Below are 26,172 nucleotides of genomic sequence, written 5' to 3'. Positions count from 1 at the left end.
ATAATCTATAACAGATCCCAGCTCTGTGTCTAACCAGCTCTGAAACATTGAGATCTCTCTTGGTCCTAAATGATTACTAAACTTCCTTTAGCCAAGACAGTCATACATTAGCAAAAACCTCTAGCTAGAACTGCGCTTTACAAATATTATCTAACCTCTTTTTCCTTTGCCTATGAAACAGAGTGAACAAGCAGTCAGTCACACACTGATGCTAGTGCTCTGAGGAAGTAATTAATAGACTGAAATAGTTGTAATCAATCTAAACATATATTTAGTTCTAACTCTTGGACTTCCAATTTTCTATCTGCATGGTCAAGTATGTTAATGATAAAAAGACTTCCCAAAAGAGTAGTACATTTCCAACTTCTAATGACCCTAAAATATTTAATTAGGTAACTTTTAGCTTTCTTCTTTAAATTAAAGGCAAATTGTTTTTTTGATATTTTTATTTGCCTTCATCTGTCTTCACCAAGGGAACTACAAATGGGCAAGAAGGAAATAATATGATATGACCCATCTGTATAAATTACTCAGAAACAGGAAAGGCTTCCTGTTTCCTGGTGCAGCATAAGGGACCAGGAAGAACTGAGAATCAGGATCCGGGTTCAGGTCTCCTGCTACTCGTGACCTTGAGAGAAACACCAACCTGAGCCTCTTCTTCAGTCAAATCATTGTCAAGATCCCTTCAACTCAAAAATCCTACGACAGGGCAATATATAAAGTGAAAGAAATGCAAATGAAATGTAAATTAAGATTTTCTCCTTTTCAGTGGTTACTTAGCACTTCCAGCCCATGCCATGAAGCTAATACTGAAATAGTTTCACTCACGTGCTTTGCTAAGAGCATAAAGGACTTTCTGCTACAAAAATTATAAAGCACCCAGGCTACGGTATATGGGAATTTTATTTCCTTAAAACCGACAAGGTTGGCTGGGTGACTAAGGCAAAGCATAGAGGTGATCAAAGCCTTCTATTAGTATAATAAGCCATATCCATATCTCTGAATAAACGGGACAGCTATCTTAAAAATTACCAATGTCATTGTTTAAACAATGTTTGCTAAAAATAGTACATGAGTCTTGAGTTTTTAATTTGTTGGAATAGTGTTCCTAGACATGAATTTCAAATCTATAGACACTTGAAAGAAATTTAATTAAAGGATTGAAGATAACATTAGTTACAATACTATAATAGATACAATGGCTATAATTCTCAAAATTGTATTGGATGATTCTGAAATAAGATAGCCTTTCAATCATATTCATTACCAGCAGTTTTCTAAGAATTATTAATCATATCATATTTGCCGTGATGAATTAATTTAGCAATACAGTGGTATCTGTACATATTAATATGAATGATGCCACTTCTGTAGATTACATTATTAGACATGAGGACACATATATTAATATTCGAATTCTTTGAGTTAGCCATTACCTTTCACTACCAAGTTTCCAGTACTGCTAGCAGTTCCAAAATGGTTAGTGGCTATACAGGTATAACTCCCAGCGTCTGATTTAGTAACGTTGATGATTCTGAGGTTTCCATCTTCAGAAATGGTAATTCTGAAATCAAAGTAAATGAACCAAAAATGGTGAAATTTATCTCATATGACCTATTGCAAATTATTTCTGTCATTCTGTCATTGTTCAAACCATAAATCATTGCTACATTATTTGTAGTAAAGATGACAGCCTCATCTTTATTTAGGGTATTTGTCCACATATACATAAACATAATTGAGACACATGACTTGTTCAGTGTTTTTAATTCTTTTCTTGCTAAAATGGTCTCAACAGTCAGTTGGAATAACCATTATAAATATTAGACAGGTTGTAACAATTTCTCTTTGGTAGCTCTAACCACATTAGGCAAAGGGAAGGCTTATGGTAGATCACCATTAGTCTTATAACTGCTAACGAGGAATAAGAAAAAAATCCCTTGATTAATCAATTTAAGTCTTTTCATTGAAAGTGTTTTTTCTAAATGAGAGCCTTAAATTAAATGAGGTATTATTAAGCATATTTATTTCTGAAATATGTCAGCCAATGTATTTTTAATGAGATGTAAAAACTGAACTTAAAAAAAATTAAAATATTCCACGACTCAGTGTGACTTTGGCAGAATAGCAAATGTGGATGGCAAACCTCAGGCCCCACAATTAGAGACAAACATCTACTTTCTGCAGGGAAGAAAATGTTTTTGTTGACAGATGCAAAATCTGGAAGAGGAAGAATTTTGAAGAAGTCTGTTTTCAACATGACTACCAGAAGAGAAGTAGGAAAATACAAAGATGAATAAGACACACAGCTTGGCTTAGAGGCTTGTCAGAGAAGTAAAAAATGGATACAGATAGCTCATTCAAGGTAAATGTCCGTTAAATTTCTCTTTTATTTCAAATCTGCCCACATCTTTCCATCCCTTTCACTTCCTCCTTCTCACCTAGTCTATCAAAACAGCCTCTTAATTGGCCTGCCTATTTCTACTCTTGCCCCTCAAATCCATTCTTCAGTCAGTGGCCAGATGATCTTTTAAAATTTAAATCCGATTATATCACTCTCCTGGCTTAAAGCTATATCCTTGGCTCTGCCATTGCATTCTGAAAAAATTTCTTGCTGGAGCCTTATTATAAAGCCTAATGGATCTAGCTTTTTAAAAAGCCTCTCTTGCTTACTGTTTTGTTCTAATCTTTCTACCCTTCAATGAACTCTAGTCACACTGGCCTTCTGCATATTCCAGAGTATTTGAAATCCTTCCCACTTCAGGGCCTTTGCACTTGCTCTTCTGCCTGCTTTGAACACATTTCCCTGTATCTGGACATAGCTGTCACCTTCTCACCTTCAGGATCTCAGTGTAGAGGTAGCTTTTCCTGATAGATCTCTCCCAACTCACTGTTTATGGTGGTTCTTCCTGTCTCCCTGTCTTCCTGCAGCCACTTTATTTCTTCCCACTAAATTCAATCAGGAAATTTTATTTGTTTGGTTGTTAGTTGTCTTATCACATGGAATGGTAGCATCTCTGAGGGAAGGGATGGTGTTTGTCTTACGACTGAACCTCCTGGGTCTAGTACACAGGATGGCATGTAGTGGATACTAGAAATATTTCTTAAGTGGCCGAGTAAATACATGAATAAATAAATAACCTAAGGGAAAAATCGGTAATACGTTGTAGGAATTCCGAGTGGTTGAACCACTTGGCACTAGTGCTATACTTAACAGAGTCCTTTCAAATATCTGAAACAGGCATCTAGGATGGGCAGAGCCTCACTTCATAGAACTTTCGAGTAAGCATTTTAAAAACACAGGTGAAGATGTAAATGTGCTGGGTTGCAAATGCTGCATATACTTTTTTGAAGGCTCTTACAGATGGAGAAGCTACAGTCTTCCTGAAGACCCGGTCCAGATCTATGACTCAGTCTGATGAGAGGGTATGAAGGTGGAAGAATTCTACAAAGAATTTTGGAATCAGAGGGATGGGAGTTCACATTCCAGGGCTGTCGGTCCTAGCTGTACCACTAAAGACAACTTACTTAACTTGTTCAGTTTTTACTTCCTCTTCTATGAAACAGAACTAACAATGTCCATCTTATAGATTGATAGCAAGAATTAGGTAAGATAGGGTCAGTAAGGTTCCTAGAGGTTTCCTGATATTTACTAGGCAGTGGTTCTCTTTCATCTTTAAAATTGTGTTTGCGAGGCTGGGTGTGGCGGCTCACGCCTGTAATTCTAGCACTTTGGGGGGCTGAGGCAGGAGGATTACTTGAGCTCAGGAGTTTGAGACCTGTCTGGGCAACATGGCAAAACCCTGTCTCTACCAAAAAACACAAAAATCAGCCAGGTGTGCTGGCTTGAGCCTATAGTCCCAGCTACTTGGGGGGCTGAGGTGGGAGGATGGCTTGAATCTAGAAGGTGGAGATTGCAGTGAGCCGAGATGGCACCACTACACTCCAGCCTAGGAGAAGAGCGAGACCCTGTCTCAAAAAAAAAAAAAAAAAAAAAAGTATTCTCTTATTTGGTCATTTGTATATATAGGAAAAATTGGACAACATCATTTTAATATATTTTCTTTTAATATAGTAATTACATCAGCCTTCTGTTTGTATTTTGACTGTTACTTCTGACAATTTGAAATCAATATGCAAATTAACTGAGTCATCCCGAATCAAGGTACAAGAGGCAGACAAGGCACAAGGGCACCTGTGGTTGGGCAGTTTGTACCTGCTAGCGGTGCCTATGTTGCTTTCTGGTAGAAGCCTGGCGTTGGAGGTCTTGGCCTTTGGGCTGGGGTGACCCATGCTTCTGGTGGAGGCAAGGGAGCCGAGCTGGAGCCATGGCCAGTGAGGTGGTAACTGCTAGGACTAACCATTGCTGTTGTTGAAGGATTTGCGGGTCATTATATTTTGCAAACCAGGAAGCATATGGAGCCTCAGGTAAAACAAGTTTTTCAAAGTCTACTGAAATCTGCCCCCAATGATGGCTATTACAGAGGTGTCTGAACCCAAAGTGACAAAATGAGAAGCAGAGGTGCAAGTCCTCCTGCCAATAAAGAAAGAATAAGAGATGCTCATAAACAAATTACTCTGTTAAATCACATCACTCAGATAAAGGAGAATGTCCTTACATAGCAGCCTAAATCTATGAAGCTAAACATTTACTAGAAGATCAAGGTAAAAAAATAAGTAAATGTATGATGAATTTTAAGTTCTTATTAGTTTACACAGATGATTACCAACTTCTCATAATAAAACATCTCAAATCTACAATTAAAAAAGTAATTTAGCATAAGCTAAATCCAAGGTCTGGCTAAAAAAAAGACACAGACAAGAAGGCCTTTTGTTCATTCACATCACAGCTACGCATATAACAGTTGCTCAATAAAGACCATCTGATACCTCATTTGCCAAGGAGCAGATGCACTGACAAAAACAGAGTGGTGAACAAATCTTAATTACCTCAATAATAACAAAAATAGCTTTAAAGGAGTTAGTCACATTCCATTTATAAAATAATTTGCTAGAAATTGTGAAACACTGGCATATGAGAATTCAATATGTAAGGTGACATTTGTGTTTTATGTACAGACTTATCTTTCATGAGGTAACACTGGCTTGGATCATATTAAACCTTCTGAGGGGTGAGATGAGTCTTTAAAAGCAAAAACACCTATTAATAACTTATACCATTAAAAATAGTATCACGATCATTCCAAAAACCTAAAGCCATTGCCTGTATCAAACTCTGACATGCCGAAGGAAATGAATACGGAAACAAGTAAAGGACTTGTCATCAGATTACTTGGATTCTAGCCTTGACTCTGAAACTTGTCAAGTATATGGCATAGCCAAGTTACTTATGCAAGTTCTGAGACAGAGTTTCCCAACCTTGGCACTGACGACATTTTGGACTGAACAATTCTTTGTCCTGGGGGGGATAATGGGCACCATCCCTGGCCTATACCCACTGGACTCCCATAGCTCTAACCCTTCCCCACGTCATGACAATCAAAAATGTCTCCAGAGATTGTCAAAGATACGCTGGGAGTCAAAATCACCCCAGTTGAGAACTGCTGGTCTAATTCAGTTTTTAAAATCCCTTCTTCTATAATGAGATAAGATAGGTGAAAATTTCGTTAACTTAAAGGGCTTCACACTCTTCAAATGTTTTCCCCGCCATCATTTCCATCCCTGCTTCCTGCTTTTGGTGTCTGCATGGCATAAAAGCCAGCTAGCTTTTAACAGTCTTAGTAGAAGGCTCTCTTTGCCTCTTGTCCTCAGAGTTTCCCTATCCAATTTCCTATGGGCCTCGTGAAATTACAAAATAATTTTATAAACTATTATACTACTCATTTTAAATATTTCAGTGCCTGATATTGGTTTAGGGTCTTAACTCTCCCACTGTTATTTGCAAAGAGGTAAGTAAGAGAGGTAAGACCCTAACTGTTAGAATTCCAGATGAGAGAAAGACAGTGAGGGAGATCATTTGTAGAAGGGGTAATTTTCAGTAGTCTTCATTAAATCACAACATATTGCTGGGACCGCTTATTCTTACTATTATCCAAATGTGGGGGTAATATGAAGTTTGATAAACGATTCTTTTGAGAAACTCAACCACTTTTTTATACAGCAATATAGTGTAGTAACTAAGAACACAAACTCTGGAACTAAACTGTCTAGGCTCAAATCATGCTTCTACTACTTAGAAGTTGTGTGACTTTGGGAAAGTTAATCTCTCCGTAACTCAGCTTCCTTGTTTGTAAAAATGGGATAATAAAAGTAACTATATACATCTCATAGAGTTGCTGTTAAGATGTGCAGTGCTTAGAATGATGCCTGACACGCAAAATACACCAGGCGGGACAGGTGCTTGGGCATATGTCAGTGAGACACTCATGAATAGACCAGAGTTAGCCACATGTTCTATTAAGTGAAGCTCTGTGCCTTCCTTGACCCATTGTTTCAACTAAGTCATTGTTAAGACTAAGACAACTGCTGAGTAGTTCTGCCACTCTGAAGTCCTACAACACATTATGATGCCTCACAAAGCATATGGGTGACACCAAACAGACACAGAAGGGGGATGATATATTGAACCCATTTATTCATAGTTCTTTACTAAATACCTCCTATATATTAGGCTTTGTGCTTTTTTTTTTTTTTTTTTTTTTTTTGAGATGGAGTCTCGCTCTGTCGCCCAGGCTAGAGTGCAGTGCTGCGATCTAGGCTCACTGCAAGCTCCACCTCCAGGGTTCATACCATTCTCCTGCCTCAGCCTCCCGAGTAGCTGGGACTACAGGCACCCGCCACCATGCCTGGCTAATTTTTTGTATTTTTAGTAGAGATAGGTTTTCACCGTGTTCGCCAGGATGGTCTCGATCTCCTGACCTCGTGATCCGCCCGCCTCACCTCCCAAAGTGCTGGGATTACAGGCGTGAGCCACTGCGCCCAGCAAGCTTTGTGCTATTTTTTTAGTGATGTGAAAATTATTGTTTTTGTTCTCAAGCTCATAATAAATCATTACTTTTGATGATTATATATCTAGAAATAATGCCAATGTGTTCTATACAATAACATACACATTTCTATAAGTGCACAGTAAAATGAGCATTACTGTTTTCAATGTGAAAGCTGTTTGACAAACTAGGTATAAAGATGGGCAGGGACACAGAGCTGGCCAGTCAGGAGACCCTATTCTCTTGTCTATAGTGATTGGTGTAGAAGCATGCCATCAAAACCAGGAGCTCTTTGAGAAAACAATCTCTTTCTGCTGGGATTGCTAAATTTGGAAGACGGGAATCTAGAATTCTTGGCAATTATTTTGCCTACCATATAGAGAAAGCATGCCTTAAGGAAGCCATCCAAAGACAAACAGAGCCCAAGAGAAAGAGAGAGAGAAAGAGAAGCAGAGACCTTATGACATTTTTGAGCCCATTTCTGTCCACGGTGGAAGTCAACACCTTGGATGCCCCAATTATATAAGCCAATAATTTAAGATGTTAGAAATTGAGTTTTCAGCCCTTACAACAGGAAGAGTGCAATCTTTCCAAGAAATTACTGAACTTGTTCAGGTGACGGTGGTAGTAAAAGTAGAACGGAAGGAATGGATTCTGAAGATGATTCTGTGATGACTGCCTTGATAGAACTTTTTGGTAGAAGATTGGCGAATGCTATCTATAATGGAAGAATAACCACACAGTTCCGAATATGAAGAAAAAAGGACCTGATATTTCTTCACACACAGATGTATCACATAATTTTGGCTATATTTTTCTGCATATAAAGGCTAAGTATACAATTTGACCTGTTGTTTTTAATGTGTTTTATGTGATTTTTTTATTTTTTGAGACAGACTCTTGCTGTGTCACCCAGGCTGGAGTGCAGTGGCACGATCTCAGCTCACTGCAACTTCCAACTCCTGGGTACCTGCGATTCTCTCGCCTCAGCCTCCCTAATAGCTAGGCATGCACCCCCACGTCTAGCTAGTATTTTGTATTTTTAGTAGAGATGGGGTTTCACCATGTAGGCCAGGCTGGTCTGAAACTTCTGACCTCAAGTGATCCGAGGGCCTCAGCCTCCCGAAGTGCTCAGATGCCAGGAGTGAGCCACCACACTCGGCCAATGTTTTATGGGATTTTTATAAGCCAGAAATAAGCTATAAAGCTAGCATTCGGCCTCGGGGTACAAATTTGGCTAGCTCAAGGAAAAATTTGAAATGCAACTCAATATAAATACTTAGATATTTTCTTCCTTTCCATTTGGATCTTCTACCAACTTAGAAAAATGGTTTTTCCACTAATATTATATTCATTTTTTTTTTCATGAATATAGTACCTAAATCCAGTCCAAGGATAGTGATACAGGAGTTAAGGAGAAATTATTTAGGCAGATAGTGAGGGTACTGGAGTCCTCGGTAAGGTTTTCCTTTTTTTGTTTTTTGAGACGGAGTCTCGTTCTGTCACCCAGGCTGGAGTGCAGTGCTGCGATCTAGGCTCACTGCAAACTCCAACTCCTGGGTTCACGCCATTCTCCTGCCTCAGCCTCCCGAGTAGCTGGGACTACAGGCACCTGCCACCACGCCTGGCTAATTTTTTGTATTTTCAGTAGAGACGGGGTTTCACCGTGTTAGCCAGGATGGTCTCGATCTCCTGACCTCGTGATCTGCCCGCCTCGGCCTGCCAAAGTGCTGGTACTACAGGCGTGAGCCACCGCGCCCGGCCAAGGTTTTCCTTTTAATGAAAAGCAGCCCCTAAATCATTTTCTTTTCTAACAAAGAGCAGCTTGTAAAATCGAGCTGCAGACATAGACAAGCAAGCTGGAAGCGTGCATGGGTGAATGCTGGCAGCTGTGCCAATAGGAAAAGACTACCTGGGACTAGGCATGTTTAAAATAGTGGCTCCATCTTCCCTTCTCTTTGCCAGCCACGTGTACAGCAAGAAGCAGACAACACGGTGGTGCTGGCCAGGCAAAGACCTCATTTGCATAATATTAGGGTGGTCCAGCCAGCTTCCCCATGAGTTATGTAAACGTCACACCTGGTCTATCCAATCTTTGGGCCCCATGTAAATCAGATACCGCCTCCTCAAGCCTGTCTATAAAATCTGGTGTACTCCAACACAAGCCGGAAGTCCCATTTGAATATTCCTCTCTCTTGCAGGAGAGGGAGCTGTTCTTTCTCTTTCTTTTGCCTATTAAACTTCGGCTCTAAACTCACTCCTTGTGTGTGTCTGTGTCCTTAATTTTCTTGGCATCAGATGTCAAACGTCGGGTATTACCTCAGACAACAGCGCCGCTTTAATAGCTTTATTTTCATGTTTGTTTCTGGATGAGATTTCAAAGTTTCCTTTATGGTCCATCTCATCTTGGTTTCCTCAAGTTAGACTACTGACTGACTTGTAGCTATTAGGGTGATATTGAACTTTGAGCTCCTCCTAATACTTATGAATAGTGATGGAGTATGGCGAAAAGAATTGAAAATGTAAATCTGTTCTTGGCTTAGAACAGGTGAGTCCTGACCTACCTGTGGGCCCTTTTTAAGTTATTGGTGGCAACAGAGAAAAGTCAAAGGTGATAAAGCAGCAAGTAGTAGAAATACAGATGTGACACAAGACTCAATTTTCTCTACATGAAGAGAGGTCATCTAATTCACAACACGGCAAATTACCTAGAGCATAGAGAAGCAGTTGTTCCCTCACTGTCATTTGGAGACTTTGGATCCACAGAGGACAGGAACAAATCTGGACTCATGAGATAAACTGAATGTATCTTTCTTCATGAGGCTCTGACTTGCAGCCATTGAAAAGCTGACATTGTCAGTCCTATCAATCAAAACCAGTCTGGGGACACAGGACCTTTAAAAATGCTGATCTTTTCTTTTGGGGGGGGGCTTTAGTAACACATGACAAAAGCTGCCAACTTCACTCTATCACCCAAAAGAGAGGATTATCCCAAAATGGAGACCTATGATTTTTCTGAGCAGTTCAGCAGGAAGCCTAACTGCTGTAGAGGGAGACAGCGTATCCTTGCTTGCCTTTAAGTCACACTGAAACACCTCCTTAGAAATAAATCCCTTCAGAATACAACTTAGAAAACCACTTCTCCCCTTCTGCAAAGAAAGAAATTATGGAGTGATCATTTCCTTTCAACAAACAAACAAAATACACAAAAAAGTGACAAACTGTTATGTTAAATTTTAAATCATCTTTATTATTGTTAGATCAAGAATAAAGTAGCTCACTTAACATTATGTGCAATTAAAAAAAAAAAAAAAACTCAAAGGGCCTTAAAAGGCTTCTACTCTCTTTTATACATGATTGGTTACAGAAAACATGTTTGAAAGCTGAAAGCCTGAAAGTGAAACAATAGATTTACACATTACAAGGGAGGCTAGACTCCTGAAGAGCTAAAATTTATTACAAAATCCCAAACATAGTTAAAATAATTACTGCTACTGTCACCAAGTAGCCCCATTTTTCTAAGATGGTTTAATTATTTTTTTCTCTCTCTTTTCTCTTCTCATTCCCCTGGTTCCCCACTTCCTACTTAGCCCTTTAGAAATGCAAATATAGCCTTTTACCTCCCCTTCACCAGACACTCCCTACAGGGCAAGTTCATCTAACTATGTGCTTAGGCGCTCCAGAAAGAAACTTTCACCCACCAGGAGGCTGCCTCAATTTTATAAAACTCCGTCCTACCAGGTGACTGCCTCAAGAGATAGGAAACTCCTTCCCACCTGGTAAGTTTGCAGCCTAGTCCTGTCCACAAAGGTGCCAGCAGTCACAAGCTCGACCACCTCGTAGATAAGGCACCAGAGCTATCACGTTTTGCTTGCTTCCTCCTCTACCTTTTAAAAGTACCCGTTTTCTGTTCCAAAAGTGAAGTGGTATACTTAAGGCAGGACATCTGTATTTCTTTCCCCAAGCTAGCTTTGGAATAAATCGCTTTCTTTATACCAGACCTCACTCCAGTTAATTGAACTCTGCAAGGGGTGAGCGACTAACTTATATTTCCGTAAGACTACTTCTCAGCTTCAGCAAACTGGGAGGATGGCAGAGGGGAGGATGGCAGAGCTGTCACAGGAGGCCTGGCTCCAGGAAGGAAAGACTGCTGACCCCAGGGGCCATCAGCGATGCCCTAGAATGAGGGCGGTTAGACAGGCATCCCCCAACCAAAGGTCTCACGTACATCATAAGGCAGGACAGAATTGGGCACGTGTCAGCGAGCCCGTCATTAATAGACCAGAGGAACTTCACAGCCACAGATGAGCTTGCTTTTTCTACACAATTAAAATAACAATCTAATAATTCTATGATTTCATACAAAAGCCCATTCCTGGCTAATTGTGACATATGGGAAGATAGGGCAATACTGGCAACATATCCCCTCAGGGCACCAATAGGCTGGAGGAGACGGGCAGCAGCCCTCTTGAGCAGATGGTGGGTTATCTAGCTCCCGTCTATGCCTGGCTTGAACCTCTCTTTAATGTTCCTACCAGGCCCCTGCAGGCCTTTGAGACTGTGAACCCCGACTTTAAACCAGTAGCAGCACGTGCCTGAGTACATGGGGCCGGGATTTAGGGTAGCCTGTGGTTATGAGGCCACGATCTATCCCCTCTTCAATGTTCCCACTCAAGACATACTGGACAGAGAGCAGAGCAATGGAGTGGAAGGGGACAATGGGTGTGGTGTGGTAGTAGTTTCCTATGGCTGCCATAGCAACACACCACAAACCAGGTGCTTTACAACAATAAAGATCTATACTCTGGCAGTGGTGGAGGATGGCAGTCTGACATGAAGGTATTGGCCAGGTTGGTTGCTGCTGGAGGCTCTGCGGGAGAAACCCTTTGGTTCTCTCCCAGCTTCTGTTGGCTGTTGGCCCTTTTGTTTTTTGGTGTTCCTTGTCTTGCAGAGGCATCACTCCAATCTCTGTCTCCATCATCACATGGTGCGGATGTGTGTCTCTTTACTTTGTCTTCCCTCTGTATCCAAATTTCCCTCTCCTTACATAAGGACATCAGTCATTGGATTAGGGCCTATGCAATCCAGTATGATCTCATCTTAACTTGATTACATCTGCAAAGGGCCCAAATAAGGTCACATTTTGAGATTCTAGGTGAATATGATTTTTACAGGGATACTGTTTAACCCATAACGGGTATCAAGAGAGGGAAACCCCCCAGGGCTGTCAGACCTTGTTTGAAGCCCTTAGACGAGGGGCAGAGGAAGTGATACGCAGGAGGGGTTCTGCTTTTGTGGGCCTGGCACCACCTCCCATGCCCACTGCTCAGCCTCCTTCCAGCCTGTAGAAGGCTTGGCCTTTTCCCCAACAGCAGCTAACAGAGACTTGCAATTATTGCTCTCTCGGTGATAATAATAACAATCAAATGAGGAGTATAAAAGACAGTTTGGGGGTGGTAATGGGTAATGTATCAAAGAATAAAAGTCCAGTAGGAAAAAAAAGATTAGGGCCTGCCTGCAATTTTAATTTCTTCTGTAATTAACCCAGTTTGTTGGTTGGATTAAACTACATCTCTCATTTGATCTTTTTCTTGTTACTCTGGCCAAGTGATAAATATTTACTTTGGTATTAAAATTATAACCAAAATAAGACAGAGGAGGATCTACACCAAAATGGCAACCTACGGTATTCTAAGCTGTTCTGCCTGAAAGCTGAACTGCTTACGAGAAAGGCATCGTCTTTACTTGCCCTTGAGGCAAAAGCAATACAGCATAATTTTGGAATACAATGCCCAAGAAATAGTCACAATGTGGAAGGAGTGGAGAGGTGACAATGAAGAGACAGAGATAAAGATTCATATATTCAACCTATCAACAGGAGAATTAGTCTGTGACTGCAAGAGCTGACATATGGATGCAGTACAGGGGTCTCTGGCTTTGTGCCAGTTGAGAAATTAGAAAAGCCTGGCAGATTAATTGGCATGGGTAGGCTGTATGCTATAGACCTACCTGATAGCAAATAACACCAAGACTTTTCTCTGAAAAGAAAAAAAAAAAGACTTGTTTTGGTTTGAATTTCCTTGGCTATCTCTTTTCATAAAATTCAAAAGGTACTTTAACTTTTAGCTGAAATTTGCCCAAGCTTACATACTTGATTTCAAAAGATACGTGGAAATTCTCAGCATGATGGGAAGGAATGAATTATTTTGAATTATAGAAAGAAAGATTGTTTTGTGGTAATGTGCAATTTATAAAGAGTCAATTGAGACCTCTAGAAGATGGCTTTGCTCCCCATCTTAAGGAAAAAAAAGGTATTTTGGATAACAAATTTAATGTAGGTCAATAGGAAGACACCTACTCCAGGGGTAATTTCAGGCAAACCTGTCATTGATCTTTCTGTGTAGTCTCTGTGGTGGCAATAGACATCACTATTGAACAGACACCCTGGTGACAAAGTTCCCTTAGAGATAATTTGCTTTCTGTTGTAAGATTTGGGTTTAATAAACTGCTGAACAACCTGTGCATTTCAGGCCACCTGAAGAACAAGCTGCGTTCAGACCCTATTGCCCTTGTCTGCAGCATTGCTCAAAAGAGAAAATAAACTTGTGTTTGTTTAACCTGGTTTAATCCAGGTTTAACTTCCTCTGAACAACAGTTGAAAGCCCTTTAAAATAACCTGGAAATAACTCTCTGCCTGGGGCTGGATGAGTATTAAAGATCACAGAGTTAATTTTAATTATTCTTTGTGACACAGTGCATGATGAACATGAGAAATACTTTTCTTGGGCTGGTAAAATTTTGTGATTTTATTTATTCACATGGTAAGCATATAACACTAGAAACACCATGTCTTTGGGAAAAGGAAGTAAAGTAAAGGACATGTTTGGATGTCGTTTTGCCTAAAATTTGTTTCTTAAATTGCTATATTTCATTGATGCAAGATCTCCATGTTTCCACTAATATAAGATTTAGAATTCCTTTCTTCTGAGAATTTAGGACCTGAGACAATTTCAACATAATTCCATAAGGCATTGTGAAGATGAATGGGGGTAAGGACAGGAAAGTAATATTATTTAAAGCAATATTATTTGTTATTTTCTATACTTCCATATACTTTTACCAAAGCATCATAATAAGTAATATAACTTTTATAATGAGAAAAAAACATTAAAATATATAACGCACTCAGGAAGCTTTATATAACAAAATCAGGACAGCAGAGTAGCTTGTAAAAGAATAGTTTAATAACAAAGTGCAGCTGTCTCTAGAAATAATTAGAAATAAAGAAGACATGGACAGAAATGGACCAAGAGACCCAGAGGAAAAACTGTAAATATGCTAAGTTGAGTATTGGGTGCATGGAGATGCTTAAGAAGTTTATTAAGCACCTACAACATCCTATTGGGTGCTGTTGGCTGCTTGCATTTATTATCTCATTTAATCTGCACAATTCTGAGGAGTACCATTATACTAATTTTTCAGTTAAGAAAAATGAAATCCAGAGAAGTAAATTAAAACATCCAAGGTCAATGTCATTTACAAGAAATAGAGTGGAGTTTTGAGCTCAGGGCTCACTACAGAGCCTGTACCCTTCCTACCATGCTATCCTGCAGTGTTGGAGGGTGTAGGAAAGAAATAAAACAAGAAGTAAAAAATGTAACCACATTTAAGAGATTTTCTTTAAATTTACCATTAGATCTTTGGTTATAATTAAATAGTTCTCTTTTTTTTTTTTTCTGTTTGCTTTCTAATTTTACTTGTTGAAATAGCTTTTCCTAATATTGAGAAATCTGTGTCCCTATTAATGTGTCTGAAAGCAGAAGCAAAAGTAAAGAATATGTGAAAAATAACTTGAAGTTGAAATCACAGAAGCTTCCTTTACCACTTGGTAACTAAAATGCCTGGAAGACAATATTAATTATTAATTAGAAAAGGGGGCCCACTATATAGAATATGTAATTTAGTAAGGAGAAGAGGTTTCTATAAGACAAATAGCAATATTGGCCATGCCAGAAACAAAAAATGTTTTAATTTTATTGTGCATCCAATTCGCAACTCTTTGGTGATTGCAGGATCATGCTTTATTTGCTTTAACCCCTAATACCAGAACTTCATTTTATATATATATATATATATATTTTTTTTTTTTTTTTTGAGATGGAGTCTGTCTCTGTCGCCCAGGCTGGAGTGCAGTGGCACGATCTCGGCTCACTGCAAGCTCCGCCTCCCGGGTTCACGCCATTCTCCTGCCTCAGCCTCCCGAGTAGCTGGAACTACAGGCGCCCGCCACCATGCCCGGCTAATTTTTTGTATTTTTAGTAGAGACGGGGTTTCGCCGTGTTAGCCAGGATGGTCTCGATCTCCTGACCTCGTGATCCGCCCACCTCAGCCTCCCAAAGTGCTGGGATTACAGGCTTGAGCCACCGCGCCAGGCCTCATAATATTTCTAAGAGAGAAAACGAAAGTGGAATCTACTAGCTCATTCACTTATCATGATAGAACGCCACTGTCATGGTCCAGTTAAAATCCCCAAGGTCTCTCCCTGTTCCTAAAACAGCTGCATCTTTGCCTTCTGGGAAGCACAGAAACTCAGCATCACCAACAGTCATCCGTTCTAAGCTTTCCTGAACTGACGTCTCTCCATTTCGGCCACATTGATGTACTACAAGACAGCCTAAATCTTTGCCTCTTTATCTGCCAGACATGTGACTTGGGAGTCTCAACCCCTCTGGGCTCCAGACTGCCATCTCTAAAATGGGGGTCATAATTAACAAGCACCTCAATTTCATAGGTTTTTTGTGAGAAGGTTAAATGTAAAAATTCCCGTGAAACATTTAAGCCTGTGATGGTGCATGGTAAACAGCTGGTCATTGTTAGCTGCAATGATCATTTCTGTTATTATTTTCAGTATCATTCTAATAACCAATAGTCACAATATTTTTTAAATGTCTCAAAGTTCAAAATTAAAGAATAAAGGGAACTTGTTGCTATGATACATGGAAACCAGTATCTACTTGCCATAAATAGTGGTAATCATAAAAATAAATGTGATAAAAACCCACCTAAGGTATTATATTCCAGCTAGGTAAACTTGTCTCCCAGGATTCTCAGCCTAGGAACTACTTTTTTTGTTTCAGTAAAAGAGGGATTACTCAGGATTTCAAAAGTGTTCAGACATGCTAGGACCAACCATGAGTTTCCCCTTGATATTCTCAGAAGGAGTGTAAGAGAACTATGTTGCTCAGTGCTTTTTAATGTCTGTATACTGTGTACCATCCAAGATGATCTGAGTACTTGGAGAAGTGCCAGTCTTGTACCTTGTGAAACACACATCTATTTCAACCTTTCTCCCATGATCAACTTCCTCTTACAATGGTATGAATAAGTATAAACTGTGTTGGGCAAATCGCATAATGGCCAATTCATGACCTTCCAAAGCTGCCCAATCTATTCACATGGCATTGATGTTACACTGCCTCAATATATCATCACCCCATTTACTCAAATGATTTCCAGAACTCAAATCCCAGGTCATAGCCATCTCTCTGTCTCCCTTTCATTTTATACAGTCCTTTATATACAAACAGGCACACATTAAATATGTTGATTATTGGATTAAAATTCATTTAGTCTTTAGAATTTTAGAGACATTGATGACAATTCCTGGGACTAGGACTGATTTCTAACCTTTCTTGATGTGTGGGTAGAGGTCAGAGATTACTTAGTTTTCAGAAGCAAATTATAACATTCTCCCCCAAAATGAAGCTATGCACAATGGTTTTGAATACTTTCAGGCCTTCGGAATACTCTCCACATCACAAAACTGAATAGAGAAATCAGTGTCTGGGAGAAACAGAGATGTCACCTAAAGTTTTAGTCTCGAGGTTGTGTCAGCTGTATTTACTTTTTCTGTAAAGCTCAATAAAGCCTGCTACGTGCTTAAGTTAATACCTGGGTGTTCTCTTCCCAGGGATATTATTTTTATGTTTTCTGTACCTTCAGATCTGTTTTGCATAGGAGAAACTTCCATGATCAACTCAAGTCCTTACAGCAATCCTCCTCTCGTTTCTAAATAATTAGACTCAACTATTTTCTTCCCTAGGTAGCAAAGAAAGCAATTTCATTTCAACAAAGAGCCTTTATTCTTTTCAGACAAACCATCTAAAAAGAACTGTGAAGTCGCACAGGTAATGGGTTCCAATAAATAATTCTCATGATGACAGAACATTTAAGGACTTGATATATGGGTCCTCTCCTATTTAATAGCCCAAATCTGCAAGGACCTTTTCCTAATTCCAAGGGGAAGTTGATGACCGAAAAAGAGAAGAGCTTAAGAAAGGAGCAGGAAGCTCTTACTATTAAAAATGTCTTGGTGGCAAAGCAGAAGATAGCAATTTAGATGCGACAGTGATAAAGGGAATTTGATAAGGATATGAAGGGGAGGGGTTTCAGGAGAACAGCTCATTGTGAACCTGACCTACCTAAAACAAAGAAGAGGATAATATCTGAAGATACTTGCACTATGTATAGGTAAAGGAGTTTTCTGGCAAATCCTCCTGTAATAATCAGCACACTACATTTATTGAAAAATCTGGTAAATGGGGCTTTCGTATAACTATTAAACTCAAAAGAACTATGAAAGGAAGATAGTGTTCTGAAAACACTGATAACCTCGAGCAACAAACAAAATGTGCTACAACTGTTTCCAAATAATCCACAGCAGCAAATTATTCAAATTGGATCCCTATAATCAATTTAAAAATGAGATTGGTTAGTATTATCCCTGACGAATCATGCTTTGTTGCACTGTTGAAGTGTTCAATATTTCAGATCAAGTCATGCAGAACTGTTAGACATGTCTACATTGGGTAAATATCGGGAATTTACTAGAATCTTTGAGTGTGTGTGTCTGTATGTGTATGTGTAGGAGTGAGTGTATGTGTCTGTGTGTGTATGAGTTAGCTGCAACATTAAGGAGCAGAATAATTTTTAACATATAAATGTTACACTGCTATATAAGAAAATGATGTTAATAGCAAATTCACTTTTTAAAAATTAGGTAACCTGAATAATAAGTGATTTAGGGATACTTGCTTTGTAGTGGTCACATAGCAGAGGGAAACAAAGTTGAAAAGAATATAAAACATCAGGAGGTCTGTATAATTAATCAGCAATCCTACAAAGTATGCCATAAATTAGAGCTGCAATTATACCACTGTGCTTGGAAAATAGGAGCTGGATTTTTATATAAGCATTCAGGTTTATTTCTTAATACCTATCTCCAGCATAATTTTTATATAAGCATTCAGGTTTATTTCTTAATACCTATCTCCACATAATGTAAAGTGCACTTCCGGAAATGTGGCTATGAGAGTTAATGCTTTCATTGCTGCTATTTACAACCTAATTTGCAAATGTTTACGGCATCTTCATAGTCACATTGCAGTTAAGTGGAAGAAAGAAATATCTTGCCATTCTTGAAGTTCCTGTCAAGAAAGAGAATCTTAAAAGTCACTAGAAGATAAAGTTTTTATGGATCTGAAATTTGCTGTGAACCATATTCCTTTTAGGAAAAATGGTATAAAATTTACTTTTAAAATACAGGTTGTTCCTTAACAATTTTCAACTCTGATCCTTTCTATAAACAATATACTTTAACGTATCTACTGGTACTGAATTATTTATTCCAAAGGTTCTAGAATTCTGCTTATTGTTTTTCTGTTAGATGTAAAGATTTGCATAGTTTGAAAAAAATGTTTTGTGAATATAAATTACAATTTGCTAGGTTTCTTGCCAGCTTATGGTATACCACTGAATTCCAGATCATTCACTAGCATTACTCTTCTGATGAAAGAGCAATAAGAAAGGCCAAATATATATATATATATATATATATATATATAGATAGATAGATAGATAGATAGATAGATAGATAGATAGATAGACAGACAGATATAGATATAGATAGATAGATATACAGTTGACCCTTGAACAACACGGGTTGGAACTACACGGGTCTGAACTGTGCAAGTCCACTAATACACACATTTTCTTCCACCTCAGCCTACTCAACTTGAAGAGGATGAGGATAAGGACCTGTATGATGATGCACTTCCACTTAATAAACAGTAAATATATTCTTCTCTTCCTTATAATTTTCTTAATAACATTTTATTTTCTTTATTGTAAGAATACAGCATAGGCTGGGTGTGCTGGCTCAGGCCTGTAATCCCAGCACTTTGGGAGGCCGAGATGGGCAGATCACCTGAGGTCAGGAGTTTGAGACCACCCTGGCTAACATGGTGAAACCCTGTCTTTATTAAAAATACAAAATTAGCTGGGCATGGTGGCGGGCACCTGTAATCTCAGCTACTTGGGGGGCTGAGTCAGGAGAATCATTTGAACCCAGGAGGCGGAGGTTGCAGTGAGCTGGGATCACGCCACTGCACTCCAGCCTGGGCAACACAGTGAGAATCGGTCTCAAAAAAAAATAATAAAGAATACAGTACATAATCCACGTAACATACAAAATATGTGTTAATTGGCTAGGCATGGTGGTTCATGCTTGTAATCCCAGCACTTTGAGAGACTGAGGTGGGTGGATTAGTTGAGCCCAGGTGTTTGAGACCAGCCTGGGCACATTGTGAAACCCCATCTATGCAAAAAATACAAAAATTAGCCAGGTGTAGTAATGTGCACCTGTAGTCCCAACCACCCGGGAGGCTGAGATGGCAGGATCGCTTGAGCCCAGCAGGTCGAGGCTGCAGTGAGCTGGAATCAAGCCACTGCACCACTCTAGCATGGGCAACAGAGTAAAACTGTCTCAATTAAAAAAAAAAGTGTTTATAAACTGTGTTATCATTAAGGCATTCTAGTCAATAGTAGCCTATTAGTCCACGTGCAGTGGCTCATGCCTATAATCCTAGTGCTTTGGGAAGCTGAGGCAGTAAGATCACTCGATCCTAGGAGTTTGAGACTAGCTCGGGCAACAGAGCTAGGCCCTGTTTCTACAAAAAATATGAAAGAATCGGCCGGGTGTGGGGGCATGCACTTGTAGTCCCAATTACTTGGGAAAGTGAGGCTAGAGGATTGCTTGAGCCCAGGAGTTAGAGGTTAAAATGAGCTACGATTATGCTGTTGCTGCACTCCAGCCTGGGTGACAGAGCAAGACTGTTTCTCTTAAAAAAATAACAACAACAAAAACAGTATGCTATTGATGGTTAAGGTTTTGGGGAGTCAAAAGTTATATGTGAATTTCTTTCTGTGCAGAGGGTTGGTACTCCTAACCCCTTAGTTGTTCAAGGGTCAACTGTATGTGTGTGTGGGTGTATATATACGTATTCAATGCCTACACAGGGGAAGAGTCTGATTGCAATCTGCTTTTGAGTTCTGACACACATCCAGCCGTTCTCTGACCATCATGCTCCCATGTGGCCTCTCAGATAAGCCCCAATTTATTAGTTTTAATAATTGAAATCATATTCCTAATTTTTTAGCCTTCCCCAACAATAAAATAAGAAAGTAAAAGTCTGTCATTGTTGGTCTGTTCTATATTTTAGCCTATCCATGATCAATCCACAGATATTTTTTGAGTACTTGCTATATAAAAGGCTCTGTGATAACCACTACAGGGGATTCAAAAGGGAAGAAGCAACGTCACTCTGATCACAATTTTCCTGTGGATTGGACATCTACTGTATTGCCTGTACAGCATCCATTTCTCTTTGTCTAGGAATAATAATAATAATAATAATAATAATAATCCCAATTTTCCTTTGGGAAATCATGTCTCCCCACTTTCAGACCATGTACTTTGGGTGGCTGTAACACCATTCTCTGGCTGCTGGGGTGTTCATGTGACACGGACATGGCCAAAGATAGAGCATCACACACTCCTGGTTAAAGTGATTGGTTCAGGAGTGGACACCTGACCTAGTCTAGACCAATCAGGATAAATGTGTGTCATCCTAAGACATTTGTTCCAACAACTGGAAAAGAGGTATGTTTTCTGCTGGGGTTACTAAGGTGGTAGATAATCCGCTAGGGGTCATTTGTCGTTTCACCAGGGAACAGACTGGCTAATAATGAAACCAACAAAAATGAAGTCTTGATGATATTCCCTTAGCACATACAGCAAACCCTGAAATTTTCAGATACGTGAGTCAGCAGATTCCCTTTGAAATATTATGAAAATAATGTAGAATGAGATGATGGTGATAGTTGCAAAACTTAGTACATTTACTAAAAATCATTGCGTTGTACACTTAAAATGAGTGAATTTTATGGAATGTAAATTATACTTCAATAAAGTTGTCAAAAATGCCTCATAAGCCAGTTTGGGTTGGATTTCAGTCATTTGCAACCTGAAGAGTTGTGATGAATACACAGTGTCACTTGTGAGACAGTGTATACGGAGGAAACATCTGTGTGTCCATAGATGATGCATCAAATGGCTGAAACACCAGAAGAAGGGGGTCAACATGGGTGCCCATCCTGATTATAACTGTCCCCCTCCTTGTTTGTCTCCTCACCAGTCTATAAGCTCATGCAATATAGTCCTTTTGCTCTCTGTGTTCAAAACCTAGCACAGTAATGACTCAGAGAGGCTGTAAACAAGTTTGCTCTGGTGGTGGTGGTGGTGGTGGTAGTGGTGGACTCTTCTTGTGACTTCCCTTTTAGTGGCTGATCACAAAAAGTTTTTTCTGACTTACAATACAATTATTCAGAGTTCAGGATTCACCTTTAGTGCTATTTCTGTTTTTCAGAAAATTCAGACAAAAAATTACTTAACAAGAGGAACTCTGGACGGTCGAGTGCATCAACCAAACTGGGAAAATCCCCCAGATAACTGCCAAGTTCTTCACCTCACTTTATCTGTGTAGCTATAGTCTGTGGATGGACTATACCCTATATACATTTAGGTTGGCCTTTCCACATTTTTTCCCTTGGTTTTGATGCGCTTCTTTGGCTGTTTAGGCATACATCCAAAGCAGAAAATGATAGATTCTGATACTTATCTTACTTTTGAAGAGGGAGCAAAAAGCACATTGTAATCAACTTCCAAGAAACTTAAAAAGTGATTTTTCTTGTGAGAAGAAATATGGTCATGCCCACAGATTCTGTGCTCAGTTCAGCTGCTGACAAACCATTTTTGGAACGTTCTTGAGATTAGCACAAAAAACAGCAAATGCAATCTCAGCTTATTTGTTCCAGCTGATACCATCTGAACAGAAGCCTGAAGGCAAGGGCTTTTGAGATAAGGCAGACTTCCCTAACTTTCAACTGAAAATGGTCATGGTTCATAGACAGATGACCCACCCCACTTTTAACTGGCACAGCATGAAGTACAAAAGGCGGCACAACTTTGTAACTTTTGTTTTTAAGTAAAATCTCAACCAAAATCATTGTCATTAAAAAAAAAAAAAAGGCAAACAAAACCCCTCTGAAGTAGGTATTTGAAAAACAAAATGCCTTTCTTTGCAGATTTAGACTTCGAGAATGTGTCCATATACACACCAGTTTCTACTGAATTCACCACTAACTTACTGATTAATCATGGGTAAGTTGTATAGTTTTTTCCTCTGAAAAATGATATGGAAACTGCCATTGCAAAATTATAACTGAGACAGTGAAAAGAGATCTGACCTAAACAGCTCCATCTTGCTTCTAACCTCCAGGCTGTCCTTGTTCACTCCTGGGCATTGGGATGGGAACTAAGTTTGGGAGGAACTCAGTTTATAGTTTATAGTTTAAAACAAAGACAATAACAGCCCTTTCCCATAAGAAACCCCATTCTTGCCTGGGGATTAGACCCCAGCTAATTTGTAGGCTAACAAATTAGCCAAAAGATTAGAAATCATGGTTTAGGAGTCATGTGGCCAGAGGCTACAAGATTCTTCCCTCCCCAAACTGCTCTTGGGGATAATATTACTATTGTAAAATCTCAGACCAGTGCTTGAGATATTTTGCACACCCTGCACGCAATGGACCAGCTGGCCCCACCCAGATCAATAAACCGGCTCATCTGATTTTACAGCCCCCACCCAGGAACTGACTCAGTGCAAGAAGACAGCTACGACTTCCTATGTGTTCATCTCCAACTCAACCAATCAGAACTCCTGACTCACTGCCCCCTGCTCCCCACCAACCCACCAAATTATCCTTAAAAACTCTGATCCCCCAATGCTCAGGGAGAATGATTTGAGTAATATTAAAACTCCTGTCTCCTACATAGCCAGCTCTGAGTGAATTATACTTTCTCTATTGCAATTCCCCTGTCTTGATAAATCTGCTCTGTCTAGGCAGCAGGCAGGGTGAACCCACTGAGCAGTTACAATATGGTTGAACTTAGCGTCTTCTGGCTTTAAAAGTCCACCAGTCAATATAGTCAAAGCTCAGACATTTTAGCAAAAGGAAATATAATTTGGCTGATTAAAATAATCTGTCTATGTAGAGAAGACACAATGCCTTTTATTTATTCTTTCTTCATTAAAAATGTATATTTAATTACTATGGGTACATAATAGGCATATATATTTATGGGACACATGTGACATTTTGATACAGGCATATAATGTGTAATGATCCCATCAGGGTAACTGGGGTATCCATAACCTCATTTATCATTTCTTTGTATTAGGAACATTCAAATTTTGTGCTTTTAGTTATTTCAAAATATACAATAAATTATTGTTGACTATAGTCACCCCATTGTGTTATTGAATAATAGATTTTCTTCATCCTGTCTAACTATATTTTCGTATCCATTAACTATCACCCCTTTTTCACCCCTCCCTCCTTCTGGTAATTGTTATTCTACTTTCTGTCTCCATGAGTTCAGTTGTTTTAATTTTTAGCTTCTACATGTGGGTGAGAACGTGCAAAATTTGTCTTTCAGTGCCTGAATGCCTTTTATTTTGTACAACTGAAACTAAATTCAAATGATCAATTGTTTATAGGAAACCTATCCACTAGTCCTCCAAAAATCCAAATATGTCTAACTGAGATTTATACTAGCTATCAACGGTAAAAAAAATAAAGTTAACTGAAAAATTGAGATTCCCAAACAGTTAACAGCCAATATTTATTTTTAAAATTTGATACTAGCTGGTTTAATCCCCCTTTCCTTTCTTCCATCTCTCCTTCTTTTCATCTCCGATTCATTCAATGGCTAGTAGTGCTCACTACCTATGGTAGTGTCTCAGTCAATAAAGATGAATTGGAAATAACCCTTCCCTTTAGGAAATTCAGAGTCTGGTGAATTTCCACTATCACCACCAATAAATATGAGACAGATAAAATAATGTGGTTCCCTGAAATGATATATGTATCTATAGAGTATCCTGAAAACATAGTACAGGTCCTGGGTGGGGATGAATCAATGATAATTTTTCATGGAGATGAATTGATTCTTAAGGGATATGTAGGAGTTAGATACATACAGGGGACAACATGCAGAAAAGGTGGTAGCTCATTGTCAGAGCATTAACTGTGAGGCAGAAAGGGGGGCTGGTGGGTGCAGAAAGAGGTCAGGTCACAAAGACCCTTGCCAGTCACATAGGAAGCAAAGACTTTATCCCAGGATAAGAACTTAAGGCGTGGGAGTGATATCATCAGATTTACATTTTGGAAAGATCATGCTGGTGAATGAATGAGGAAAATCAATTTAGATATAAGAAGAAGCCAGCGGAAACCAGGCAGAAAAGTTCCTGCAAGGGTCCAGGCACATGCTGTCCAAGAGATGGCTAAGCAAATGTGGCTACTTAAACTTAACGTTAAAATTAAGGAAAATTAAAATTTCTCTTCCTCAGTTGCGTTGGTCACCTTTCAAGTGCTCAATACCCACATACGGCAAGTGGCTACTGTATTGCATTAGCACAGACATAGAATATTTCCATCACCAGAGAAAGTGCTTCTAGACACTGCCAGACTAGACAAGAGAAAACCTGAACTAGGGCAGCAGTGGCCAGGAGGAGCACAAAACAATACAATTTAAGAGGAAAAGTTAGGAGGAGAATTAATTATTGATTGGATAGCGTGAAATTTGGCTCAGATATGCTTGTCTGCAATGAGACAAAGAATGTGGGAGGAAGTTTTGTATGACGGTGATGATCAGCTGAATTTAAGTTTATTGATTCTGAGAGCACAGAGGTAGAAAATGATACCTAAGATAATGCCTTAATTCTATAATTTCATTTTTTAAACATGGCACACCGTAATAGAATCACAGACCACTGGAGTTGGGAAGGGCCAATTAATCAATTTACACATCAGAAAACCTGGTAAGATCTTTTTCTCATTCATTGCTGTATCTTCAGCCCCTCGAGTAGGGCACGATGGAAGCATAATTAAATTTACTGTGAATGAGTGGGTGAATGTGGTCCAGACAGATGATGTGAAGGGGAAACAACTGCAGTTTGTGGAAGGAGAAACTTGGTTAAATTTCTAGTTGTGCGACTTCAATTAAAGGTGTCAGTTTTCTCAACTTCAGTTGCCTCATCTATACCTGAATAATTGGGTCTTTGTAGGGATTTTTAAAAATTAATTTACAAATAAGTTCTTTGAAAACTACAAAGTGCTGCACTTGCTTACAACTGGTGTTTGTTATTATTATCCAGGGTTATCTAGTTCCTTACTTAAAGTTTGGTTTGAGGTCAGCAGCTATGTCACATATGGGAGCTTATAAGAAACACACAATCTCAGGCCCCATCCCAAACTTTCTGAATCAGATTCTGCATTTTATTAAGGTTCTTAGGTGATTTATATGCTCCCAAAGTCAGAGAAACACTGAACTACATATTAGGAGACTGGAATTTCACCTCAAGTCTCCCAATTTTAGAGATCAATGAATGGAAGAGTTGACAGAGTTACTAAGCAATTTGGTGAAAAACATGTATAATTTGAACTCTGATTTACTCACATTGGATATTCATAATTAAACTGATGGCCCTAGTAAATTGCTAGATCCCAGTCTAATTTTCTTATGCAGAACTAGTCTCAGTGGTGGCTAAAAATTTCTCCAATGAAATTGCCGATTACTTTGGGTGGAGGTAGAGATAAGATGCCAATTTCTTTTCCTCATGATAGGGAATTGAGAGGAAAAGCTCACATATTGTGTATCAGTCAGGTATGCACATAAATATCCCTGAAATATAAATGTCCCTATGAATGTTCAAAAACATTAATAGTGCAAATATGGTATTGCATTCATGAAACATATTTGTAA

General features: G+C 39.1%; 1 protein-coding gene across 5 annotated transcripts in view; it reads right to left on the bottom strand.

Moving 5' to 3' along the window:
• Nucleotides 1–26,172, bottom strand: part of CNTN4 (contactin 4) — a 960,931-nt gene that overhangs the window by 70,193 nt on the left and 864,566 nt on the right. For all 5 annotated transcript variants that reach the window (XM_019024764.4, XM_055383681.2, XM_063703559.1 and 2 more), the window contains one exon: nt 1,437–1,564. In XM_019024764.4, the coding sequence (XP_018880309.1) occupies nt 1,437–1,564 (128 nt within the window). The remainder of the gene's footprint in view (nt 1–1,436; nt 1,565–26,172) is intronic.

This window comes from Gorilla gorilla, chromosome 2, assembly GCF_029281585.2.
Source record: "Gorilla gorilla gorilla isolate KB3781 chromosome 2, NHGRI_mGorGor1-v2.1_pri, whole genome shotgun sequence".
In the NCBI taxonomy this organism is placed as follows: domain Eukaryota; kingdom Metazoa; phylum Chordata; class Mammalia; order Primates; family Hominidae; genus Gorilla; species Gorilla gorilla.
This window is presented reverse-complemented; position numbering and strand designations above follow the sequence as displayed.